The sequence below is a fragment of the Parus major genome, chromosome 4, assembly GCF_001522545.3.
Source record: "Parus major isolate Abel chromosome 4, Parus_major1.1, whole genome shotgun sequence".
NCBI lineage: Eukaryota > Metazoa > Chordata > Aves > Passeriformes > Paridae > Parus > Parus major.
In genome coordinates, this window is record NC_031771.1 from 40416139 (window position 1) to 40442714 (window position 26576).

Below are 26576 nucleotides of genomic sequence, written 5' to 3' on the forward strand. Positions count from 1 at the left end.
TCTTCCTCTTCACAGTGGTAAATTTAAAATTATCTCATTTGCTACTGTCTGTTTGAACTTTTCATTTCTCACCTTTCATGTCAATCAGGGAATGTAGAAAGGGAAATAACTTCTTGGTGATTGGACACACAAAGCTTTAATCATCTGTCAGCTCCTGTAAATCAGCAGAAAGAACAGTCAAAGACAGTTCAAAAACTATAACTGAAGTGTTAAAGCTAGCCAGATTTCTCTGATTGCTTGATTTAATGAAAAAAAAATTAAAAAAAGATTAAAAGTGAAAGTAAAGTACACTGGGTATCCAAAAATATTAAATACGTAAGGGATCGTTTTAATGATCCTGGATGTAAAAGAATATCTATAACCTAATTGTTAATTAAATATTGGAGAACATATTGTGTGCAGAAATTTGAATAAATGAAGAATATAACAAATTATTTCCCCTACCTGGGGTTTTTGAATGTAGATACCATCAACCCCATAAGCTGGATTCTCACACTGGATGCCCTCTCTGGGGTCACCTGAGGCCACACATTTCCATCCTCCTACCACCAATCTAGCGTAAGAGTTAAGAAAAACAGCTTGACAGAAATTAAACAGAAATTGTGTTTGAAATAGGTGAGGCTTTCTGTATTCTCAATACTGTTAACTCTATAAATACATCTCTTTAAAACATGGTCAGGAAACCAGAGGCAGTGCTCACCTGCCATGCCTTGCTGCTGACATTTGCTGCCTCTTGGATTTTGTCATCTTGCTTGCACCATCCTGGCTGCAGAGCTCAGTCGGTGCTGGTGACAACAGGGAGAGTCAGGGAGCAGTTTTACTCTGTTGCCAAGCTATTGACAGCAGTATCTTATCTTATTTTGGCAGTTCCTTCTCTTCTCAAGGCCTTTTTCCTTCTCTTGATTATGCAACATTTACTTCCTTTTCAGATTCTGTAAATATTTGCTGATATTATTGTTTACATCGATTTTTGTGCCAAGTGTTTACAAAGTTGGATTTGTTGCCTTTTCTTAGTCTGTAAAATATTAGTGTCATTATTAAAGGAATTAAAATAATTTTCCTGAGGGACCTATAATTTTTTAAAAGTTTTTCATTCATGCCAGGAAATGAATTTCAAGTCAAAAGGCAATTAAATGAATCCCGACAATGCAATTAAACCTTTTTTTTTGATGGGTAAATCCCAAGGAATTTGATGAGAAGCAAATAAAAGTAGTTATGAATTGTAGCTCCATTCTCTTTACAGAATAAAAAGAATGCAAATTAAGAGGCTGATGCAGTCAGGAGCAAAACATCTCACAACACCATCAGAAGAGAAATTTATCTTCATTCTTCAAGTAGATTTAGCTCCTTTAAAAATCTATTTAAGCTTCATAGCTTTTCCCCCATTGCTTTACTGTTCCTCTGTGGATCAGTGGAAACATTAGAACTGATTTCTCCTCTTGACAGAAGTAGTAATGAGATGCAATTCTGATAATATCAGTGATTGACAAAACAGAAAAATCATGGAAGTATGGTAAAGGTAGGGCCAAGTGCTCTTTTGTGTGGAAGCTCCTGAGTTACCTTACAAGTGATGCATGTGGACATTATTCTGTCTGTCAAACAAGCACAGAGACCTTCAGGATCTAGCAGAGTTTAAATAAGACAATGTAATGATTTTGTGGGGTGCAGACAAAGTGAAGCAGATGAAGTTTTTTCAGTCGGAATATTTACATGCTTAGAAAATAAATGTCTGCAGTCTTTATTTACTTTAAAAAGTTCAAAGGGTGAAATGAGTGATAGAATGTGGTTGAGGCTCATTGTATTTATATTATTTCAGAGCAATCAAGATGGCAAATTCCAGATCCCTAGAACTTTACAGTAGTAAACACTTAGTCATAAATATTTTCACATACATCAAAATGTGCTCACACACCATGCACTGATTTTTTGTGGCACTCTGAGGAAAAAAGAAGAACACTGCAGCTATTTCCCCAGCATGCACCTAGACACTGCATGCCACCAATCTTGACTGAGTGCAACCACAATAGTAACAGGTAAAAATAAACATGAGACGAAACACTTTGTGGGGAAAAAAAAATCTATGGTCAATGATGTTTCATTATATTATTTGGGAAACAATACTTATCAAGGCAAAGTAGAGCAGGTATTGCTGTGCAGTGATCAGAGAGGAGAAAAGTCAAAAGGCAAAGACTTCTGGCAATAGAGTTCTACCACATCGGTCTCTACCAAATAATTATGCAGATTATTACTTTAAAACCATATTGATAAGACAACAAATGCAGATACTATTCCACCTGCTGTCAGCATGTAAAGAGATTTTTAGATTCAGATTTCATGAACCTTTAAACTGTTTGAGTTTCTTTATGAAATGATCAGCAGTTTTGCTCAAAGTTAACATACAGAATGGAAGAAGGAAGATTATACCCACCAGTAATATATATTTTATAAATGGGTAAGCAGAAAACGTTATCTATCAACAAGCATTTAAGGAAGCATTATAAACACATAAATAATCAAAATCCTTTTAAAATTTACATTTTATAATTATATAATTATATTTTATAATACAATTTAAATTTTATAATTTCTTTGAAATATATACACATATATATATTTCTGTCTAGCAGTCAAATTTTGCAGCTGTGATTTTTTCCATAAAATATCTATGTGTAATTGCAAATGGTGGATAATTTTAACAATCATTACAGTTTATTAGACACAGCTTAGTAACACTGCCACTGAATTCAGTAGAATTGATAAAATTCTAAGATATTGATTAGACTCTTGCAGTTAATGATATTTAGTATGGAGGGGGTTCCATTTATTAGATTTATTTTGTTTATTTTATTTCACATTTTTTCACTTTATTGTCTTTTAAATTATATTCATTCTATTCCTATTCTATTCTATTCTATTCTATTCTATTCTATTCTATTCTATTCTATTCTATTCTATTCCATTCCATTCCATTCCATTCTAATTTTCTGTTTTATTTTAGTGATTTAACTAGTGATCAATAGTTCCAAGTAGGCTCAGATTTTCGCATCTAAAAACCTTCCATTTTCCTTGGCCATATTATATCTTATCAGTTAAATGGGCAAACCACAACCATGACTTGCACATCTCTCTAGGATAGGTGCTGCTACTTTTCATTCATTTTCTTGATGTTCAGAGAAAAAGCTAAAATCTTTTATTCCTTTAGACAAATTCGGGGCCTGCCTTTCCTCAAGTTACAGAATCAATGAAGTTTGTATGATTCAATATGGGAAATGCTGCAAGGTTTTAAGTATTATTTCATTATTTATTTCATTAAGATGAAATGTTTGGAGTTTAGTAAGCACTTAAATAAACTGCTCCCTAGAGAATTTATTGTGCTTTCGGATAGCAAGCTCCCCCATTCTGAGCAGACACACTTGGAGCTGTCTCCAGAGGCAGGAAATGCTGCAGGTAAGAAGGGGAGAGGTGAGGGAAGACATGGACACTCCTCCAGAAGCCCTCCAGACAGAGGAGCTGTGAGAGCGGTATTCAGAAAAGGGTGTGCTCCCTGTACCCTCAGTGGTGATGTGCTCTCTGTTTCCTCTATCCCTCCATGTGCCAGCTGGGCCTGGTGTGGTGGCTGCTCTTTGATCCTTGAGAGAGCTCCAAATACTGGTGACTACACCTGGTGCAGGCCAGGAAGTGGTCAAAGAGAGTGGATACCAAGTGGAGTGCTATCCAGATTTGTGCTATATCCCTGCAGGCACTCATCCAGGGCTTTGACAGGAGTAGGGGATATCCACCTATGTGACTTTGCAGAGAGCAATACATAGTCTGAAGCTATAGGATGTCACCTATAGCTTCAGACTTCTCAGCAACTGAACTTTCTTTTATTTGCATTTATTTATAATTTCATTTTTATTCTCACAAGTTTTTAATTTCATTGCAATGAAAAGAAAAATGATGGAGGGGTTTAACATTTGAAGTTGCAAGGACAGTAGCATCCTTTAAAGTTGTTAGCACTTTCTCTTATCATTTTCCCTGTTAGTATAAAGGGAAAAGAAGGAAATGGATTCAGCCACGGTACTGCTCAATAGTGTAACTACATCTGTCATGCTAGCAGCCTGCACCAGTACAACATACTTCATGAACAGTTACTTTGATGGACTGTGCCCCGTGACATTGGACAAGAGCAGTAATGGCAGGCAGTAAGTCCATCAAAAGGATTCACGCTGAAAAAGCTGTGGACCTTGTCAGAGGGTGACCTGTGTGTGACGGCATGACCATTAATTTTCCCTTTTGTAATTTTTTCCTCTTCATTAGCAGATTAGTCTTAATTAAACACTAGCTGTTAGATCAAAGGGAGCTAGATCAAAGAAGGAAAAAGCCCAATACATTTATGCTAAAGTACTTGGCATGATACTTTCTGAAAAAGCATGTGAAAAGTGTTATCTGGCCATACACTTGTAGCCAGAGCCTGAAAAATAGGAGCCTCGTCTTTATAGCTAGAGTCCTGCAGATTTTCTGTTTGGGTTTTTTTTTTTTTTTTCAATTCACACAAACTCCTCTTCCAGCACTGTATCAAATAAAGGTATCCACTTATTGACAATCAACCTGGAAGTAGTGCCCAGCTTCAACAATAAATACAAAATAGTCTTGGCCATGCTACAAATAAGCATTACTAGTTTAGGAGGCAAGTGAATTCAAAGATGATTAAGTGGAAATCTGCTCCAAGTTTTAAGAAGGATTTGACAAGAGAAGCAATTTTCCTTTGAGCTTGTATTCAGCTTTGAATCTCACTAGAACAGAGTTTTCATTTCACAGGCAGTCACTCACTGCACACCCGAGCTTTAAAATTTAATGAATTCATCCTTTGCAGGAGGTTCTGGCAATAGCTCAGATATATTAGTAAGTGCAACGATGTCAATCAAAAAAAGAAAAAAGAAGTGCAAGCAGTGTCTTTCATTATCATGTTCATATTGATAGTTTCAAAGCTTCTGTGTTTTGAATTCTGGAACTGTTCTCCACTTTGAACAAAATATAACCATAAAAAATAAGGAAGCATATTAATTAATATAATTAGTATAATTAGGAAGATAATAGATATATCTAATTATACAATAGTATATTAATGAATATACATATTTTAGGGAAAGTACTTTCATGTTAAAATAGCCAATGCAAATTTTAATTTAGCTGCTCTTAGAGGTAGCCACAGTCACACATGTAACAAGTTCAGCTTCTGTTAGGGTTCCTCTTAACACCTATGCTTGCACCACTCAGATTTACAAACTTGCTGGGGGCAAGACCTGGGGTAACCTTATGAATAAAGCACAGCTGAAGGAAATAGGCTCAGCTACTGGGAATAAAAGAGCAGGAGGAGGCACCTGGAGCTTTGCAGAGAGCAAGGAAGCCTAAGAGAGGCGGATGGTGTGGAAACTATGAGCAATGGTGTTGTGTGACAGAAGCTGTCCTCACTGCTGGAAAGGATTTTCTGAAGGGCAGAGGCTGTCCCAGCACAGCTCAGGGACTTCAGTCCAGTGGTGGGATGGTACTGCTGTGTTGCTTTCTGAAAATTGTTGGTATATGAACATGCATATAAATGTTTGTTTTAACTTTATCAAAACACTCCTTTTATATCCTGTTGACTCAGATGTTTTTGTGTTATGCTGGGAACTGACAGGACAAAATAGAAGTCTCCTTGACAGAATTGCTGTATAGGACATGTGAAGCCATTTCAAGTGCTACATCTATTTGAGAGTCCTGATTTTCTTGATCAGAGATAGCAGAAATTGAGTTGTTTCTATTCTCTCCTTGAAGTTACGATGACAAAAACCATGCAGTTTTTAAAGGCTGAGTTTTATGAAGATACTCTAAGAATGTGGAGCTGCAATGAAAATGGACCAACACATAAGTCATTTAATATAGTTATCTTTTCCATTGTATCCTTGCTCAATGGATGATTTTCTTAGATCCCACCAAACTATATGGTCTCTTGTGTTCTCCTTGGACGGGATGAGCTCTAACATATCTGGGTTTAAAAAAAGCCACCCCATGACAGGTAGGTGGTATCTTCTCTTCTGCATCTTTAGAGTGCCTTAAATGTCAGTCAGTGCTGTGGATACCCGGTTCCCTTTGCCTCTCCTCAGCCTGATGCCTGACAGTTTACCAGAGAGGAGGTGCAACACCCTTGGAGAGTGAGTCACATCCTTCACTCCTGGTGCTGTGTCTGGCTGGGAGCAAAGCAGCCTGTACCTTCCATCACAACACCTGTGCCATACAAATACATGCAGATGGAGGAGAAAACCAGTATGTTGATGCATTGAGGTTTTTCTATCTTTGTTTCGATCAGCTGTATTTATTTACCTTTGCCATCTTCTGGAGCTCACATCTGCTTGCAAATACTGGAAACTCATAACTTGTGTTTATAATTTGAAATTTTCCATGTTTTTATATTTCATGTTGCCTGATCTCTTCTCCTTTAGTCTTGCATTGAAACTAGTAACTGCAAATAGAAGTATAGGGGATATAACTTGTAAATATCAAATTATGAGACTTGCAAGCTTGATTTAATTTCTTTATCAGAAGCACTAAGTGCTCTTTTTCTTGCCATGGTACTTTTTATCAGGACTTTGAAGATGATACTGATAATTAGCACAAATGTGTGCCTGCTGGTAGCATGCATGAAGAAGAACTCAGCCAGCAGTCTCCTAAACTAAGCAGATTTGAAACCAATCAATTATTCCTAAGTAGGAAGACAATTACTTTGCATAAGAAAAGATTAATGTTAAATGTAATTGTTGCTTTTATAAGCCAGGATTATTCATTATTTTGTATCTCATCAAGCTGTAATCCTAGTTACACAGAAGGTTACATGTCAGATCCACAAGCCAAATTTCTCCTATGGTTGCTCTGTTAAATTCAAATCATACACAATATCCTCCTTGTACAGAGTTTGTGCTGAATGAGCTCTTCCCAGACATTTCCTATCACCAGTACTCTGTAAAAACTTAATTTTGTGTTCTGTCTTGTAAAAATAGTGTAGTTGGGTTCTTTGTGCATGTTTCAGCACTGAGCACTGAATGCCAACAGTTCCTTACATCATACATACCTACATAACAGCTTTTTTCTTATTGATGTTATTTAGGCGTGGACTTACCAGTTACTTACCTAAACACCAGATACTGTTGACTGTAACTAACTTGTGGAACTTTAAGTAAAGGATTATCAGTATATAGAATATCTGAATGCAGATAATATTTATGGGGAGAATGAAACCTAATTCCATTATTTCTTCATAATGCAAACATTAGTTTGGGAAGTATGACAAGTAGACTCCAGGAAAGCTAGCACAGATATACTTGTTATTTAATTGCAGCTAGCATGTGATAATTGAGAGCTGGTGTGTATTAAGAGTACATTTGTACCTGTAATTCATCTATAAATCCACTGAGATAAAAATACTATAAATCTAAATATTAGGTTTATTATATAATATTATGTATCTAAATATTAGCTTTAAATATGGAGCAGTACTCTTGCTTTTAGAATTCCAGCATTCTTGGGAGTATTGCTGCTTGCCTTGCCTTATCTGAAAATTGTGCTGAAAGCTAGTCTGTTTCAAGTCATTTTGTTATACATTTTCATTTATCTCTATTATCTTGCCTAGTTTTTTTGTCTTTATTAATACATGACACACTAGAGCACCTTTCAGTGCTGATTTATATTAGTGTCACAAAAATTGCAGCCTGCAAAAAGGAAATTCCTTCCTTCAGGAGGATGATAAATATCTACTTAAGCTTGTAATGACATTAAATGTTAATGTTTTCCTGAAATGAATCAGACAGAAGAGGTGCTTAAAGGAAGTGTGACCCAGAAAGCACAACCAAGTGAAAACAAAGTCTCTTAATGCACTTCTTAAGGTATTCCTCAGTGTGAATGACACTTGAAAGTACCAAGCCATTTCAGAAAGAAAAGTGATGATACTTGCACACTACTAGCAGTAGAGAGTCTCTTGAAGGAACAGTAAACTTGGAGGGCTTTTTAATATACCTAAGATTTGGCAAGAAAGGAAGGCTGTGAAAAAAAAAATCATTAAATTAAGGGATTTTAAGGAAAAACAGGTTTAATATGGCATTAGTGGACACCTTGGTTTATTGTGCCATGCCCTGTAATACTATGCACCTCTTTTGAAGAGCTCTTAGTGATCACAATAGTTTTTTTCAATTTTTCATGAAACTAAATTTTGTAATAAACAGAGTCTCTAGAGGCATTCAAAATGTCCTTGAATACATAGGAAAAAAGATGTAGGTTATTTGTAGGTATATTTTATTCAGATTTCTCCTAGAAGGAATCTCTGTGGGGACAGAGGTCTTAGGACCTTATGATAGTTCGATATATAGTTATGTAGCCAGTTAAGACTAATTTTCTTGACCTTCTTAAGAATTGCCTCACCTGGCAACAGTTTAAAATGTGAAAAAAAAACCTGTTTCTAGATCTGTGGTAGCTAAATTTCAGTCTTATCTGTCTGCCTTAATGACACATTATAGTGGCTTTGTTCACTGTCATAATGCACTGGCATGAATGCTTTCACTGTTTTGATTCTGTGAATGAAAATGCAGTCTTCAGATTTGCTGTAATGTGTGTGCCTGCGGTTTTTTGGTTTTTGTTTTCTTTTATTGGTGGTTTTTTTTTTGTTGTGAAACTAGTCTGGGGAAGGAGCTACAAGCCCAGCAGCAAATCTTCCTTTGAGGAAATCTGGTAAAATAGCTCTTGCAGGAGAGCTGGGCTAAAGGTTTTGACAGATGTGATTACAGAAAGGCTATAGGATTAAGTTGTACCATTACTGTCAGTAATGTCTTAACTTGAGGCATTTAAAATGCTCATTAAAATTCACACAACTTATAAGAATTCCTAAATAACTGAACTGTGAGGATAAGTTTGAAATGAACCTACAATGGCTTCAGGACAGAGGAAGCATTATAAAGCAATGAACTGTGACTATATCCTGCTCTCCCTGAATTAAAAGTGCTAGCAAAATGCTCACTGTGCTCTTTCCACACATTTTCTGTATTCAAATTTTTGTCACATTATATGTTAATTGGAAATTTTAGGTGCAAGTAATTGCAGTGTTTGCATGAAAAATACTGTTTGCAAATTTTTATTTTTGCCAAGCTGTATTGGTTATTCTGTTGTGCTTTAAGCCTGTCCTCCAGAAACAAATGGGTTGCTAACTGCAGGAAGGTCTCTGGACTGATGTGACTCTGTACTGCAGAGGCTGATGTTTAGCTTTGTTTCCTCTTGGTACTTTATAATATGCAAGCTGTGGCAAGGAAAGATCATTCTGCTTCAAAGTTCAGGGGGACTGTGCCAGCCCAGAGAGTACTGCCTTCGAGGGAGACCAGCTGGAAGCTAGTGAGGAAAAGAGGTTGCTTGGGTCAGACAGTCATGGGATATGTGTGTACAAGGGCAGGGAGCTTTGGCCTGGAGCTGGACACCTCTGAGTTAATGAAATTCTCTGAGAAGTCACAGAACAATCCAGTCGAGCTCTGTGGCTCTCACTTAAAAGTGGTGAGACAGAGATTGAAAAGCCTGGAGAAAACAGGGCCTCTAAACAACAATTATCTGATGAGGATTTTAAGTGCCATCATAGTTGGGCCATCAACCTGCCATGGTTCTATCCAAGATGGAGGTGGAGGAAACAATCGGTTAAATACAACTAAGGAGAGTGAGAAATTATAAAAAAGCAAGGGCTGAAGGCTGCGCAACATCAGATATGATTATTCCTAGCTTTGAATGCTTTGACTAGGGAAGATTTTTTATTGGCACAGATAGACACACCCAAACTCAGAACTGAGGTGATTATTAGATGTGCTGGTGGTAGATAGCCCTCTTGAGGGCAAAAACCACCTACAACCTTCTTCTAACACTAGCAATAACTTCTACTTGCTTTGACCAATGAAAATATTTTCATACAGATAAATTTATCTAAATAATTAGATAAATAAATAAAGTAAATATTTTCACTAGCAATGGTGTCATTTAGCAGAATGTTTACCTTCATTCTGCTAAATGACTCCATTGCTAATGAAAATACATACAATTACAAAACAAACTAAAACTGAACAGGACTCTATCAGCTTTTTAAACACAATGTAAGGCTTCCTGTTCTCTATTCTTAAAACCAAAGAATGAAACCCCTGCACCAAGTGCTACTGGAGGGGAAACAAATACTTAAGGCAGTGTGTGCTCTACAGCCTAGATAAACTCTTATTTTGCACTGTTTTTGCCTGAAGCACTGCTTGGTAATGATTTACCTTGAGGCCGTTTTTCTCTCTAGAGAAAGACTCCTGAAGCAAAAATGTAACTATTAGAAGATTAAAACAAAGCTTTCCAACTTTGGAACTTCTAAGGCTTCTTCATTACTCTGTATACTTGTGATGCATTTTTAAAATGCAAGGCAGAAAGGCTAAATACAAACCAGAAAAATATTCCCTATTTCATTAAAGTACTTCTAGAGGGACCAGCACCGTGTAATGTTATTAAAGTTACTAATCTCAAAATACACAGACCTCTGTTAACCCACAGTAAAAACATCCCTTGAAAATACAGAATGATGGTTCTTTGGGCATAGTACATTTATTGTGTTGCAAAAATAAATTTGGGGTTGTTTATTCATGTCACCTATCTGGTGCATAGTAGTATAGCTAACTGGGGTAAATGGTGAACAAGGAATTTAAATTTTTAGCAGAGGTAACGTAAAATTATAAACAACTCCATAAAGCTCTGTTCTTTTGTCTCTATATGACAATGTCAAAGAAACAGACTTGAGTTGCTTGACCTACCTTTATGGATGATGAGGGTTCTGTTTGCCACATGACAGACAAGCAGCTCTGGACTTTAATAGCTCTTAGCGTATGTAGCATGTATCCATACTCCAGAGAAAAACATAGTGCTCCTGTTCATACATAGACTGAGCATAGGGCAATGTCTGCTCTTGGATTTGAGATGTTCTAACAGGAAGGCTTTTCATTAAGAACTCCTAATGAGGCATTCTTTTGTGTGTGAATCTGGAAATGAAAGATATGGGGCTCAAAATAATCTAGGACAGAAATATAGGGGAGTAAAAAAACCTCCAAAGCTTCAACAAGAGTATAAATCTTCAGCTCACACTAGAGAATACACCTATATTACATTTTTCTCTTGAATATAGTGTTCAGTATTACCAAACATAGAGAGCAAAGAGCTCAAAGAATTACTCCCAGAGTTTCTAACATGTTCAAAGGACATTTAAAATTATTTAACAATGAGGTCCTGAATTCATGTGTGACTCTGCCTAATGAGACACCTGCAATTATGTGGAGGTCGCCTCCAGGTCCTTAACAGACCACTGAACCTTGTTAATGTCACTTAACATCACTGTGGAGAGATTTATTTGGCTTTTCTGAAGAATATCTGGAGTTAAATTTAATTAAAAAAAGAATAGTGATTTTTTGTTTTTTTTTTTTTTACATTTTCTTTGCAACTTCAATTGCAGGGTTTTGCTTCTATGAAGTTCCTATACTTTGATCCTTAAGTAGGGATTTATTTATGTAAAGTTTTTAGGTGTACACTGCTGCAAACACGAACTAGTGAGAAGTGCCTTTAAGTTTTTTAGTACCATACTCCTGCTTATTTAGAATCTGAGTTCCTTTAAGAGACAGTGCTTGCTTATCTCTACCTGTACCTTGAACTGCTCAGTCTTTGGGATGTGTAGAACAGAACTAATTACAGAACTCAATAGGAATCCACAGAAATTTTGTGTAGTTGTACTTTTGTCCCTTCGTTACCCAAACCCCTCTACTGATGACACCAAATATCTCTTTTGCTGCCAGCATGCACTGACAACTTGGCTAAAATATGCTCAGTTACAACTATGTCTTTTTTTGTGAGTGTTAGCTGAAGTAGGTACGATTTTTTTTTCCCTCTAGACGCATTCCCAAGTTTTTACCCATCAAAACATCCCAGTTTTACCCATCACCCAGTTTTACCCATCAAAGTTTAACAGAATTTTCTCCCTCTCATCACAGTGCTGTGAGCTAATCTGTAACACAGGCTGCTCTGCATATGCATTCTCTACACATCACTGATGAAGATGTATTCAAGTGGTCTCAGCACCAGTTTTCAGGAAGGCTGTACTTCTGACTTTACTGCTATAAAAAGTGACCATTGAGTCCTATCCTCTTGGTATCTTTTAATTGGTTTTCAAGTCATGAGAACGACATCTCTTCCAATTCCATATGAGGTTCTTTATTAAATCCTTACCAAGAGATTTTTATTCTTGTGCTCTTCAGACACCATTTTAGCCACCTACAAGCTTTGTGAACTTAAATTCTCCTTTATACATGTCCTATACCTTTTTCAGATGACTATGTTTATCTTAGCTCTCAGTAAGATTACTCTTTATTGCCAGCTCGACCATCCCATCAGGACTGGAAATTGTTCACTGGTCTGTAGCTTAGCTTTCCCTCTAGACTCCTTTTTATAGGTGACAGCTGTGTTGGCAAGCTGTCAGTCCTCTGACACAGAGGCAATCTGTAATGATAGGTGAAGGCACCTTGCTCAGCAGCTCTGCAATCTCATATGTGATTTCTTTCAGAGCTCTTTGATAAATGCCATTTGGTCCCAAGATCTTACCAGCCCCTAGCTTATCTATTTAAAACAATTACGCAGAATATGTCAGACCATGTTGACCCAAATCTTCTGGCCTAGTTGCTACAGAGAATTTGGCTTCTATGTCATAGTCTTTATCAATATCACTTACTCTTTCGTCATCAACTCTCCCACTGGTTCCCTGCTTTGGGTGTATTTTAAGAAGTCTGTGCTACCACGATGAGCATAATTTTCAGATTATTTTTTAAAATTTGTTGTTTTACACTTGACCTGTGTGCTGCTGTGGTTTTATTTCTTTTTGAATTGTGGCACATATTTTATCTGTGCTTCTAATGAATTATAAACAGCCACCAAGTTGTTTGTAGGTGTCTTAGTTTTTGCCTATTGTTCTTTGGGGGGGAGGAAGTTAATTTGCATTATTAGCTACTTTTATGTCTGATATACTCCATATTATTTCAGATTTCACTTTGATTATCCTGTCTTGCAACAGCCTTTACCCTATAGTGCTGTTACAGAGTAGCTGTCCCATATGCAATACTCAAGCTGCTGCTTTTGATTTGAATACTATTTGAGATATATTAGTTGTTCCAGCAGGCAGTCATGTGTCACTGGAATGCTTTATCTGATCATAAGCTGAAATATTTAGTCTCATTAGCATGAGGTCTTGAGATCTCTCACTATTACTTGCTGTCTGAAACTTGTAGTTTTTCTTCTTTTACTTTCCGGTCACTGTTGTCATCTTGATCAAGTAGCACAGTTCTAATTCTTTTTTTAGAAAACAATTTCCAACCATGGAGACTTACTGCTCTGCTTCTTGTTTTATCCTGTAAGATGGCAGTGTTTTTTACTCTATGTAAAACCTCTGAAAAGGCTGCAACCCTCTTCACAGTCCTCATCAGTCTATAAACCAGGTGTTTTGAGGTTCAGTTTTTACTCAGCTTCTAATTTAATTACTGCTCTACAACCTTCTAGTGTTTGCACTAGGGTAACTAGTAGGACTTGCTCTGTTTTTGTGTAAGATATAAGCTGGTTTTCCTTTTTTTTTTTTTTTTTTTTTTGTCCCAAAATGTTTCCCTGACTGTATGTCAGTTCTTAACATCCCAATATTTCTGGAGCAGAAATAGGTAAAAGCATTAGATGAGTTTTGTCAAGTCTAGTCAATCTTATCATATTTAGAGTAATCTTTATATTATAAATGAAGAAATTCCTAATGCTACTGACATTGAATTGGTACTTGGAAAAGTAGCAGTTGGAAAACTACCAGTAGGGAGGAAAAGAAGTAGGGCTGAGGTAGAGTATCCTGTGATTATTCTTGTTTCCTGAGCCACTGAGAATATACTATACAGGTGTATACAATGATTTATGAGTAATTCACATAATATGAGATGTGAACAGCCTAAAAGTGGCATTTTTAAATGGCATTACTAATTCCTATATAAGCTTTTCACAAAGCTCGGTGCACACATAAAACTGGCAATAGCTGTAACTCCAGTTCCAATAGACTAACCTGTACTGTATTATAAGCATCATTCAGGATAATACATTCCTCCTGCTGCTACTTTTGAAAATAAGCATGTTTTGGGTTATGAAATATTGTTGCCCGCCACCCTCCCATTTTGTCACTACAGACTCTGCTTAAAAGGATCTGAGTTCTGACTGATGTCAAGGAACAAGCCTTCTTGCCTTCAAGATTACACAATGAATTCCACTATGAATTGCATTCTTTGGCATAAGAGAGAGATGAACTTGCAATGTATGTATTCTACACACTGCTGAGTCAGGAAAGGAACCCCAGGATGAAAATATGTAGAATATAATCTTATGTTAATGGCTCAGCATGTCAGAGGTGATCAGAGACTCTATATAAACACTCTGTTACAAAGCAAAGTGAGGGTAAGGTGTAGTCATTAAATGATACTTTCTATCAGGGTTTATCTCTTAATAGTAGTTAAAGAACTGATGTTATTTTGTCCAGTTCAAAAACACATCTCAAAACAAACCCAGGTAAAAATTTTCAGAAATAGCCTTTGGATTCATGTAGTACACTTCATAAGGAAGACTTAAACAGAAGCCCATTATATTGAAATTTATTTAAATTCTTGTGCACACTATATTCATAACATTTTAGCACTTCCCAATGAGATATTTACTATATGTTTCTATAAATTACGCATTTATTGCATAAAACTGCATTCATTTCTCTATCACCATACTATATAAATTATCACAAAAAACAGATGAACCAACAAAAGATTCTTGAATACATGTAACATTGGTGGGCTGAAAATAGCAGTTATAGCTTATCTTCATGGTAAGCAGCTCTAAATGAATCCCGCTTGAATTCATTTAATTAAGAAGCTGAAAAGAAAGAAAACATTATTAAATGCTGAGAAATGCATATAAAGCATAGCACCAAAATTATTTGAAAAGAATAATAAACAAGGACTTCAAACATTAATTTGAAAAGTCATTTGACATTTGTGTAACAATCTCTTAAGTTTTTATATTCCATTTAGTGATTACTAAGCAAGCATGAAAGTTATCAAATAAAACATAAGTGATTGAACCTTAAATTTGCCTATTTAAAAAAATTAAAAAGCAAAACACTCTTCAAACATCTGTTCTCTTTAATCAAGTTCTGCATCTGCTTTTACTACTTGAAGTGAGAAATCTCTCCCAGGGGATATTTCAGGTTTATTTAAAACCATCTTCTTTTACTGCTGAAGTGGCCCCAGGGTTAGGAGAGTGTAGAGCGATTGGGAAGACTCTGTAGTATTGCAGACTCTTAAATTTTTAGTATTTTAATAAATTAAGAAGTTTCCAATGGTATTTCTGTTTCTTTACACCTGGAATGAAACTTCATATTTCTAAAAAGTAGATATTTATTGTGTGTCACACCTTTCTAAATACTTTACCAAATCCTATAGACTGAGAAGTGGGAATGCAGAGAGAGAGAGAGAGACTTGTGCATGACTATGGACTAACTGTACTAACACACAAGCAAAGAACTAGAGAATGGAACTACTGCCTCTAGCTTTTCCTGGTAGGTCTTTCAACTCCTAGACATGCAGTGTGCACAAGCATACACCTTGTAGCAATTTCACCAGTTTTTCCATTCATGGCATTAATTAATTAATCATTTCAAAAGATAAATACAAGTGCCACAAGCTTAAAAGACTGTATCAGTATAAAGATGTTCAATGCTGCAAAAAGCTGACAAGCTCGTTAGGCAAGACATACAAACCAGGGGAAAACAGATGGCAACTGGCTGGGTGCTGGAGGGTGAAGGGATTAACGACAGGGAAAAGCTAGTGAGAACAACTTTGTGAAGAGATGAATTGTAGAGGGCTGAAGCGGGGAGTAAGAGAATGATGAGCACATGTGACTAAAAACATAACCCAGGTCTAGAACAGATGAGTAAGGCCACGTATAGGAAAGGATCTAAGAGGAAAAGAGAGAGGACTAATAGTGAAAAAGTTTGGAGAGAAAAGTGGGAAGGGCTGAAGGTTTCAATAATCAGAGAGTAGCACTGATAGTCTTAAGAGGTGTAAAACACTCTGATGTAATAGCAAAGAAATACAGCAGTTGGATCAACATGGTACTTCCACAGCTATTGATCTTTCTTTCTGTCTAGAAGGGAACTGCACCTTCAGCAGCTAAGAAACATGATACAGAATATAGATAAGAGAAACACTGAAACTTTTAAAACAAGTGTAAGAAAATTTAAGCAAAGAAAGAAAAACCCTAGGCTAGAAAGCTGAAACACATGAAGTTCCATCAGAATATGAGGATAAACTTTCTTATTTCAAGGGTGAGAGCAATGGAACAGGTTATCCAGAGAGGTTGTGAAGGCTCCTTCTGTCAAACCTGCCTGGAAGTGATCTTGTTCAACCTGCTGTAAGTGAACCTACTTTAGAGGAGTGACTCATCTCTAGGAGCCACTTCAACCCCAACCATTCTTTCACTCAACTACAAAAAGCCAAAACGCCACAAAAGAAACATGGAGTAGCCACAAAGAAGGAGATGGAGAGTGGGCAGTTTCTAAAAAATCAAGAGTAACAAACTGGACAACATCTGCTGGGATAGATCTGCAGACAGACAAAATAAATCATGTTCCCTTTTGCAAAACAGGGTGAAGTAGAACAGGAAAGCCTGGATAAACTGTGCCCCTCCAGACATAAACTAGATGGGAATGGACAGAAACAGGTAAAAGTAAATGGTGAACCATAAGACTTAGAGGGAAGGCATGCAAGCAAAAAGAGGCATTTTTAATGGTTATAATCACAGAAGGAATGGTCCTGCTGGGAGAAGAGCATCCAAACTGTTTGCCACAGTAGGAAGCACATCCTTCCTAAGAGACCTGCTACAGGAACAGAGATTTAGAATTCTGATCTCACATTTTTTAAAGGATTATAAACCAGCACTGATGTTGACACTTCCCATAGAGAAGAATATGGAAGTTTGTGAATTTTCATGAATTCAGCATGCTGCTAGATGGTTTAAATGAACAGAGGGAGACTGTAATGTGTTGCCTTCCACTTCCACAGGCAGCTTCTTTCCTGAAGAAAATACTGTTTAGCTACATTAACAGGAGTAGTATAGGAAATATTAAATGTAATATTAATGTTCTGACAACTGTGTTTTGTTGTTTTCCTGTCTTTTAAAATAATCCTGATTTCTGGTTCAAAGAAAGTAGCCAATTTTGCTGGACACAACAGATCAAATTGTGAACCCTGGTATTTATCAGAAGTTTACCAATTCATAAACTTAAGGTGAGTCAATTTAATTGTGCATGAAATATCTAAAAAGCTGTTAGTAGTGTGCTCATGTTTATTAATAAACTTAATTTCATATGTCTGTAAAGACTATTTGTTTTATGTACTAATATTTTTTCCAGTATATTCCCAAGAAATAACTTCTGTTTTATTCACTTGCATTTAATTTCAATTTCAATATTATACAGGATTTCTTTACTGAAACTAATTTAATTACAACAAGGGTAGATGTATATACAGTGAATGTGAGGATTTTTCAAGCTCTGGGGCATCTGGCAATTTGTGTATCCTGTTGCATTGACTGTCCTTCCCCAAGCAATAAATGAATACTTTATGTCTGACTTAACATTTATGGGGTTTTGATGAAAATAAGGCATCTTTTATTTATCACGCTTTGCACAGCTTAGTTCATTTTCTCTGCTAGCCAATAAAGAATATGTATTTTCCATTCCATCAATACATAGTTCAGAAGGCTGATTATTTTTTATGGTTTAACTAAAAAAATTTCACATTACTCTTGTAAATAGTACTGGAATATAATGGCTATGAAGGATAATTGGATAATGAAACATTCAACTACAGGGCAGGCTCTAAAAAAATTCAAAAGATACTTAATGAAAAATTATGAAATCATAGAATTTTTGGGTGTTCATTTCATTTAAATTGAGATTAAAACAACGAATGATAAAATGTTGGCATGAAAGAACAATTTAAAGTGTTAAGAGTATTAAAACTGTGCTAGAAGTTTCATTCAGAAAACAAAGCAGAAAAAACACTGTAGGGCAGTTAATTGCAGCTAAAGCTAAAAGAAGATAAAACCAAGAATTTTTTTATATATCAGTAAAGCATGGATAAAATTTTTTCCTGTGTTCTCTTGAAGCTGTGTTACAAATATTTACATGCCTAAAATCCTGTGCTCATGTATTGATATAATCTGTTCTTAGCATCCTTTCATTCTTTTTCATATTCTGTATGCTTTTTGGGCTGAAACTGCCTAAGGTGTGGTTTTTAGAGAGCCAAGCTCTTTCCTGACTAGCAAAGTAAACTTAAGAGTTCATGGTTTTGGCTTATAGTGAAGAATAGTCTCTATGTCATTCCCATGTGTATGAGTTGACAGATGAAATTCTGTGTTAATAAAATGACATTTTATTGCTCAGTCACTGAGTATCTGATATTTAAGATATCATTTATTCACTTTAAATACTAGGGTAAGAAGTCTTCCAAAAAACATTGTCTAAGATATGTCAACAAACTTTTCTTATCCAGAAAGAATTATAAAGAGAAAACACTCAACAGTATAAAACAAAATGATTACATAATCTTTCAGTAGTTAATGATATCAATTAAAGTGTAAAGTTTTAGCAAAATGAAAAATTTCATCTTATTCCCATAAAAAAGGTGGATTAGTACAGCCAAGAAAAAGTCCTGCTATGGCAAAAAAAAGAGATTTGCTGCATATGAGCCCATCCATCACGATGTGTTCACTCAGTGAGTAACCTACCTATGACCCCCACTTTGCATCACCTTTCCCATTTCAATGTTATACTCTTATTAAGACTATTTTACCAGCATATTAACTAAACAATTTTTTGCCCAACCCTAGCCTTCAAGAAGAAAATCCTGTGAAAGAAATAATTAAATCAGAATTGAAAATGTCTGAAGTGGATTGAAAAGAGTGTCAAAATTATTGTCCCTTACTATATACATGCCCTCTAAGGAGCACCTTATAGACCACATTAGAAAAAGAAATAACCGTCTTTCTCCAGTTTTTGACTCTGACTTTGTTTATTCACCTCTGTTTTGATTTATCTTTGCTACATAGAGGTCACTGTAGAAAAGAATTGTGTTACTGTTTCACTTTTTACCAATGTATGGCTCACAAAGGACTGACTTGGTTGTTCAGTGCCAGAGAACAGAAACAATTTAGGACATTTGAATTTTTCTCTTTTTTAAGTAGGATAGTGAAGTTGATGCTTGAGGTCATGATATAACATTAAAGCAATTTCAGTTTTCTTTAACTGTTGCTTTAGGCAGGCCAACATAATGTTACTTTTTTCCTGACAGATCATTAGTATGCATTGTTGTTAGTATTGTTAAAGGCAAAGCTTTACTAGCCTGAGGACAATTCATCATGTAAAGACTGATAGTTTCAAGGTGAAATCTACAACCAATGAAAGGAAAAGGATAGACATATTTCACATCTTAAGATATATCTGCACTGGGATCAGTTGATGAAGTGTGAAACTTCTTGGAAGATCTCAAGGAATTCAGACAAAAAAGATTAATGTAATTTAGCATTTATGACTGAAGCTTAAAATGCAGGATACTAAATTAAAAGGAGAAAGAGAAAATAACAGTTTATATACTTGGTCCTCCCTAATGTTTTGCATGTTCATTAAAATTCATAAGAACTATCCACAAAAAAAATAGAGGCTTCTCTAAAAAACGCTACGGTCTCATGATGAAGATGACATGTAAAGACCACTGAAGTGTCAAAGAATCAATAGTATGTTTATTCAAAATAACAGAAAATTGGGTCAGAGCTACCCAAGACACCTATAGAAACATGAAAGATTTAACACTGGAAAGGATCAGATAAGTAAATTAAACATTTGTGAAATTAGTAAATGAAATTTGATAATAGCAGACCAAAAGGATCAGCTCTAGTGATGGTTATCAATAATTCTGCCTTGAGGATTTATGATTGAATGATTAATTTATTGCCACAAAAACTCGGAACAATCTAGGACAGACCAACTAAGCCCAAAAGATCTTACTTTATCATGCAGAAGCAGTAACTTTATAAAAAAAAAAAACCCAAGAAAACTGCATAACACTGCTATCAAATGTTTCATATGTATTTAGGCATACACACAGTTCATTTCTTTATGAGTTTATTTCATTTGAAACTTGTGGTATTGAGTCTACTTAGCTCCTAAGACAGGATTTGGTTTATGGATCTAATAATTTCTTCACGGTAACAAAATGATGTGGCACTACTTCATTTTATCAGGATTGTGATGAATTATTCTTTTCAGCACTGTCCTGGATTTATTTATTTTTTAACCAGCTTCAGCATACTAACAAGTACACTTACTTTTGATATGCATCACCTATCAAACTAAATTTTTTTTAAATTAAATTTTTAAAAGAATTCTGCCTTCTAGCCCCAAATCTTACTGTCCTTTATTCTTGGCTTGGATAATAAAAGGTAAGTATGAAATCTACATAGGCCTCCAACTTCTTCTAGACACTCCTATTAAAAGATATCTAATATATAAAAAAAAAATCTAGATTAATTGTGGGGAGAACAAAACAAAAAAAATCTACTCCACCTAGTATTTACAGTAAACAGATTAGCAAGAAAAGAGGGAAAAACCCTACATTATTTAAATTAAGATTCCCAAAGCCTATAATACCTGATGCTACAAGATATACCCAGTGATTAGGTTTACACTAACACCAATGGTATCATGTTGGCATGCAAACCCACAGAGCATACTAATGCTCACAATGCTGTTCAGCACCTGACATCCTAGGTACCAGACAGCAGCAAAAAATACCTATTGCAAACATTCACAAATGCAATGCAAGGTCTGGCAAAGATATAACAGGTGATATAAATATTCCTAAGGCACACTAAAAATGAAACTAATACAACTGTCAGGTTCTCTTTAGTAACTGACAAATTGCATGGCAAGGAACATGCCGCCACCACTGCCATCTCCATTTAATAAACTTGTTATGAGAAGATGGGAGCTCAGACCACAGGTTGTCATTCTTTGGCAATGCTTCTCAAATGAGCTTTGAGCTGCAGATTAAGCTCATAAATCCTTCTTCTTTAAAGTTTAAGACTTAAGCAGTTAATGGAAGGTAAGAATACCTTACACTTAGAAAATCTGGATCCTGCCTTTCACCCCAAGTCAGTCAAGCTAGAAGTAATCTTCAGAGAGGTTGCTGAAAAGCAGGACAGGCTACCCCAACTGGCAAACTATTAATTTCATACTGATGAAATTTTCAAGTATGATGCTACTGGGCCCTTTACAGACCTCTTTCCTTAGCAGAAATTACTAAAAAGCAGGAGCATATCTTGTGCATATATTGCAATGGGAAGAGTTTCCTTGTCTTCAGTATAGTGTTATTAAATAACAAAACTAATCTGAAGCAACATAAATGCCATTTAAATAGCCTAAAGAGACCAACCTCTATAAAAATGAAAATAATTCTGAAGTCTTAGAGCAAAAACTAATAGAAAATTTGTAAGGTAATAGCTGAAATGTTACATCTAAGTTGGCCTTGCAAGGCTGAATTCATTTTTGTGGAATATAACACAGAATATAAAAATGGTTGTTGTACTAATCACACAGTTTAATCAAAGAAATCTACTTTTTCACTGGTCAGAAAAATTGCAATTGTTTAACTGACAGGTATAATTTAGAAAACCTATAATCCTGTCTCTCCTCCATGGTGTGGCTGACAAAAGAAAAGGATACCTTTAGTGAAGTCAAATCTTATCACAGTACAGTGCCTTTTTGTTTTATGCCTTGTCTTATGTACATCATATATACAAAAATAAATAGCTAATAAAGCCTTACAGACCAAAGCATGCTTTCTTTTTGCATTTTTCAGGGGGCAGTGTATATGTCACGCATCTGTGCTCAAACACTTTTAACTGGTCTGCTTTAACAGTCATGCTAACAATAGCATTCCACCCCTTTTTGGTTTGTTTAAATTAATCACCATTCTTCCTCCTTCTACCAGCTTCCATTGACTTCAGTGGTAAAGATTAAAGATTGTTTAGCTGAAAGCAATTCTTAAACTTCTACAAAGCTATTGCAATCTATAGGATGAGAATTTAAAGACAGATTACCTGTATGGGTAGCCATGGTATTTGGAGCGAAATATTGACAGCAGGAAGCTGAAGAAAAAGACCACAAGACCAAGGCCAACCAGACATATTACTGGAAAAAAAAAACTTTGTTTATTAGCACGTAAAAGATTTAAAACTGCAATCCCTACAAAGAATATTATTTATGTCAATCATTTATTGAGAATTTTGACACAGTTAATATAAAATGTTACTGCCTTGACTGCTGAAACCCACTATCTTCTGACAGGATTTCAAACAGATATGGAAATAATATTTATGGTTATTAGGGAAAAATAACCTGTCAGGACAAATGTAGTTTCAAGAAAAAGCAGAAATTTGAAAGTCAAACGTATGTGGATGCAAACAACTTACTTCTGATAATGTATTTAATAACCCATTAAATTATATATATCAAATAATTTCATTTCAGGTATTTGCTTGTTCTTTTAGGAAAAAAAAAAATTACATTTAGAAAAATGTCCCTTAACTAATGGAATCGTGTTCTCTCTAGCCAACCATCTATGGCTGAAGTAGCAGTAAAGGCAGTTTAGTAACTACTTTATCTAGTTATTAATGGCTAAAAATGTCACTGTTCTAAGTTTCAAGGCTGGCAGCCAAACCACTTTTTACTCTTAGCTCACTAGCAATATAAATCTTCAGGTTCTGAAGGTAAATAACAATGATACAGATCTGATACCATCCAGGTGAAAGTGCTTTGCATCTATCAGAAAGAACGAATTCACAAAGTAAATGCTGAAATTAACAAATAAAATTTGGAACATCTTTAGGCATCCTGTGGAATGACAGCATAAAAAAAATCTTGATTGTGATAGCCCACTCTATTGCATGTAAATGCATTTTTTAAAAAGGGGGGCATTTTATAAACTGAGATGCAGCTCATATACATTAGATAATGCTTTGATTCTAGTGAGCTACTTTGATTTTCAGAACTCCTCTTCTTATACGCTTCCTACTTTACCCAACCCTTTGCTATTTAATTGCAATATTCATGCATCTAAAATGTGCTGCCTTTGAGTGAAGGATGAGAAAACATGAAGCCGAGGAAACTGACAATGATGCATTTTTTTCATTAAAACTGACCATGTGGAAAGTGACACATGTCAACTGGAATATAAAATTTCTACAGTTATTTTGAGAAAACTAGCCATGTACAAAACTAATAAACACACTTCATTATAAAGAAATCACCACTCACAAATATGATTTCCAAGCATGGATGAATAAATTGGGAGCATGAACAGTGCAAGGCAGATACACAGAAAGTACTCACATAATGGCCACAAAGAGCTAAGAGCCTGAACTTTTACTGCAGTCCACTGATAATTCACTGTGCCTGTGTTCTCAGACCCAGATCTAGGATCATATTCCAATTAAACTTATGTCACTGTATCCTTTGACACCACTCTTAAAGCTAATTACTGTAGAAGGTATTCAGAATCAATGACACATCTATAACTTGCTGAAGTCAATCCCTCAAATCACTATAGATTAGAGAGATCTCTAGCCATTCAACCAGCTATTATGAAGAGTTCTAGAAAACTTTTAAAGAAAACAGTGGTCAGCTTTATCTAAAATACTGTGTATTATAGGGGAGCTAAAGAACTGATCTTGAAAGAGGAGGCAATGTAGGCAATCTGTTATCTTTCATAGACCTTCAATGGCTTTTATCAGAAAAATAAGTCAGGGGACATAAAAGGTGCAAAGGCAGATTGGCATATTTATTTCAACCTATGTCACATTCAGTAAAACCTTTGTTGTTTGACATAACAGTGAAGAAGTTTGATTCTGGATAAAACACTTTCCTATTATGTGCTTATGTGATTCATTGACATAAAAAATCTCACAAATATTCTGAGTAACAGCAAAATTCAGAAAAACATAAAAATTGCATTTCAAGCTAAATATCTTCAGACATTACAGATTAGGATATGTTCTGTATTACACCTGCTGGTCTCCTTCTTCCTCTGGAGACATGATACTGGAAAGAGCACCAAATAAAAGAATTTTCATACTCTTGGACGTTGTCATCTTAAATGCATACATTTATTTTGAAAACAATGTTTTGAAACTCTTGTTCGTTGTATCACGGATTTCTGATATAATTCAAGAGCCAAAAAGCATTTATGCAATGTAGAAGAGTTAATAAGTCAAGCTGCACCTTGGCTGAGAATGCTTCAAGTATTTTTTTACTATTACTACTTCATGTGACTGAAGTTTTATCAACAGAATTTTAATGCTCTCCTCTTTTCCAAACAACTAAAGGTAAACATTGGTTTAAGGTAAAGACCTTCTGAAAACTTCATCAGATATTCACTTGTAATTTCACAGGGTCTTTTAATTGTCTAAGCATTACCTTAGCTATAAAGTACAACTTACTTCTCCTTTTTCCAACATCTCCTTTGGATGTAGCAGCTTCATTCAGGAGTACCATTCCCATGGTGATAGCAGCATCTGTATTGCCATTGTCAAGGAAAGCAACAGATGTGTGGATACCTCAGAAAGCCACAATGGTACATCTATGAACTACAGCTTTTCAAGATCACAAAATGGAAGAAGGTATTTACATATAAAAACTGCATATTGATACACTCACCTGTGGCAAAAATGTGTAGGATTTTTCTTCATGCATTCTGGATTTTAAAAAATGAAAGACAGTTCAAGAAGCTTTAAAGGACAAGCCATCAAATAGGACACAAATTTTGGACCGTTATGGATATAGCTACTTCCCAGTATTTGAAAATATTTTGTATATTGGTAGCAAAGGATTTTTAAAAAATGAAAACTGTAAGATCCAGAAACCATTCTCTGCAATTACACAGAATTCACTGGTTATTTGATACAAACCAAAGCAGTTGGACTGGTTTATCTTCCTCTGCATTTAGATAAGACATTAACTTCCTCTTTAGTGTCATATTGCTTAATAGTTTAGCAGAGAAACATCTCAGAGGCAAAGTCCTCAGTCACTTTCAGTGTTTTGTTGTCTCATTATAACTGTTACAAACGTGAACAAGTACTAGCGATAAAACAATTTCACTAATCTAGCAAGTTCTTAAGCCATTCTCTTGATTGTTTATTTGAAACTGTATAAACAAAAAGGAATGGTTACTACTGTGCATAACATCTGTTCTGAAGCAGAGGCAAGCCTGAATGCCACTCTGAAGCAGGTGCGAATCATGAGAGCCATAAGTCACAATTGCAGGAAACACAAACTTCAACACACTTTACAGATAGTCAAATAAGGTTGGAGTTTTCAACACTACTTAACCCATGATGACTACAAATTTCAAGAATAAGCAGATACTTCAAATGTGCTAGATTCTTAAGTAATATCTGCATCTTGAAACATTATACTTGTACTAATCATAATATATTAATATTTTTCATTTTAGGATTGTTCAAAGAGATCTGGTATTTTCATTGTAAGATTTTAATTAAGCTGAGCTTGAACGAAAGGATTTAGAACTGTCAATGCTAACAGACTCACACTTCATCAGAGATGAGCAGCCTGATTCAGGTTTGACTTGCACATTTTATAGACACAAACTGAGAAAAGTCAAATGAAGAATAATAACATTTTAAAAAGTAAACATCAGTGGTGAAAGATGGCAGAAGCAAATAGGCAACATGAAAGAAATATAATTTTTAACATCACCTCCTTGACGCAGCCATCTACCTATAGTCCGAAATTGAGCTCTAATTAAAAACATGCTAGTAGTTCAAATGAAATTCCTCACACATGTACAAGCTGCAAAGCATAGAGCCAGTCTATGAATAATTGGTCATATTCAAGTCTTCCAAAAGCTTATGACTGCATTTGACAAAAAAATATTAAAAAGAAAAAGAAACAAAATATTGTGAAAAAAATTAATCTTGGAATCCATGATACAAAAAATGCTTTCTAAAAATTTTACTTGTTAAGATTCAGATTCATGTGCATATGAGACTGGGAATCTCCTGCTCTACTGCTATGCTTCCAGTAGGGAAGAAGAACTGGGGAGAATGTCATGAGAAATTCATTAAATTCTGTATTTTCCAGTGTTACAAAAAAAATAAAGATGCATTAATTGAGGCAGTTGTCACATAAAAAGAGTGAGAAAAAAATTTCCACATATATTTCTACCCTGCTGAAGAAAAACCTCTAAGGTAGCATTATCTAATAACTTTGTTTTACCAATTCTCACTTAGATTTATAGTAGTAATTTTCTGCTGAGTTTAACAGTCATGGGGAGAAAAAAAAACCAAAACAGTCCCAAGATGTAAAGGTAACTCACCAGGTCCTCTTG

General features: G+C 35.4%; 1 protein-coding gene across 2 annotated transcripts in view; it reads right to left on the reverse strand.

Annotated features, from left to right (window-relative positions):
* Window positions 1-14687: 14687 nt before the first annotated feature.
* Window positions 14688-26576, reverse strand: part of TUSC3 (tumor suppressor candidate 3) — an 87957-nt gene continuing 76068 nt past the window's right edge. Inside the window, exons 8-10 of one of the 2 annotated variants that reach the window (XM_015625489.2) lie at window positions 24670-24744; window positions 22273-22363; window positions 14688-14985 (exon numbers count right to left, since the gene is read on the reverse strand). In XM_015625489.2, the coding sequence (XP_015480975.1) occupies window positions 14970-14985; window positions 22273-22363; window positions 24670-24744 (182 nt within the window). In that variant the 3' untranslated portion in view covers window positions 14688-14969. The remainder of the gene's footprint in view (window positions 14986-22272; window positions 22364-24669; window positions 24745-26576) is intronic. The other variant, XM_015625491.3, reaches the window with a different exon arrangement.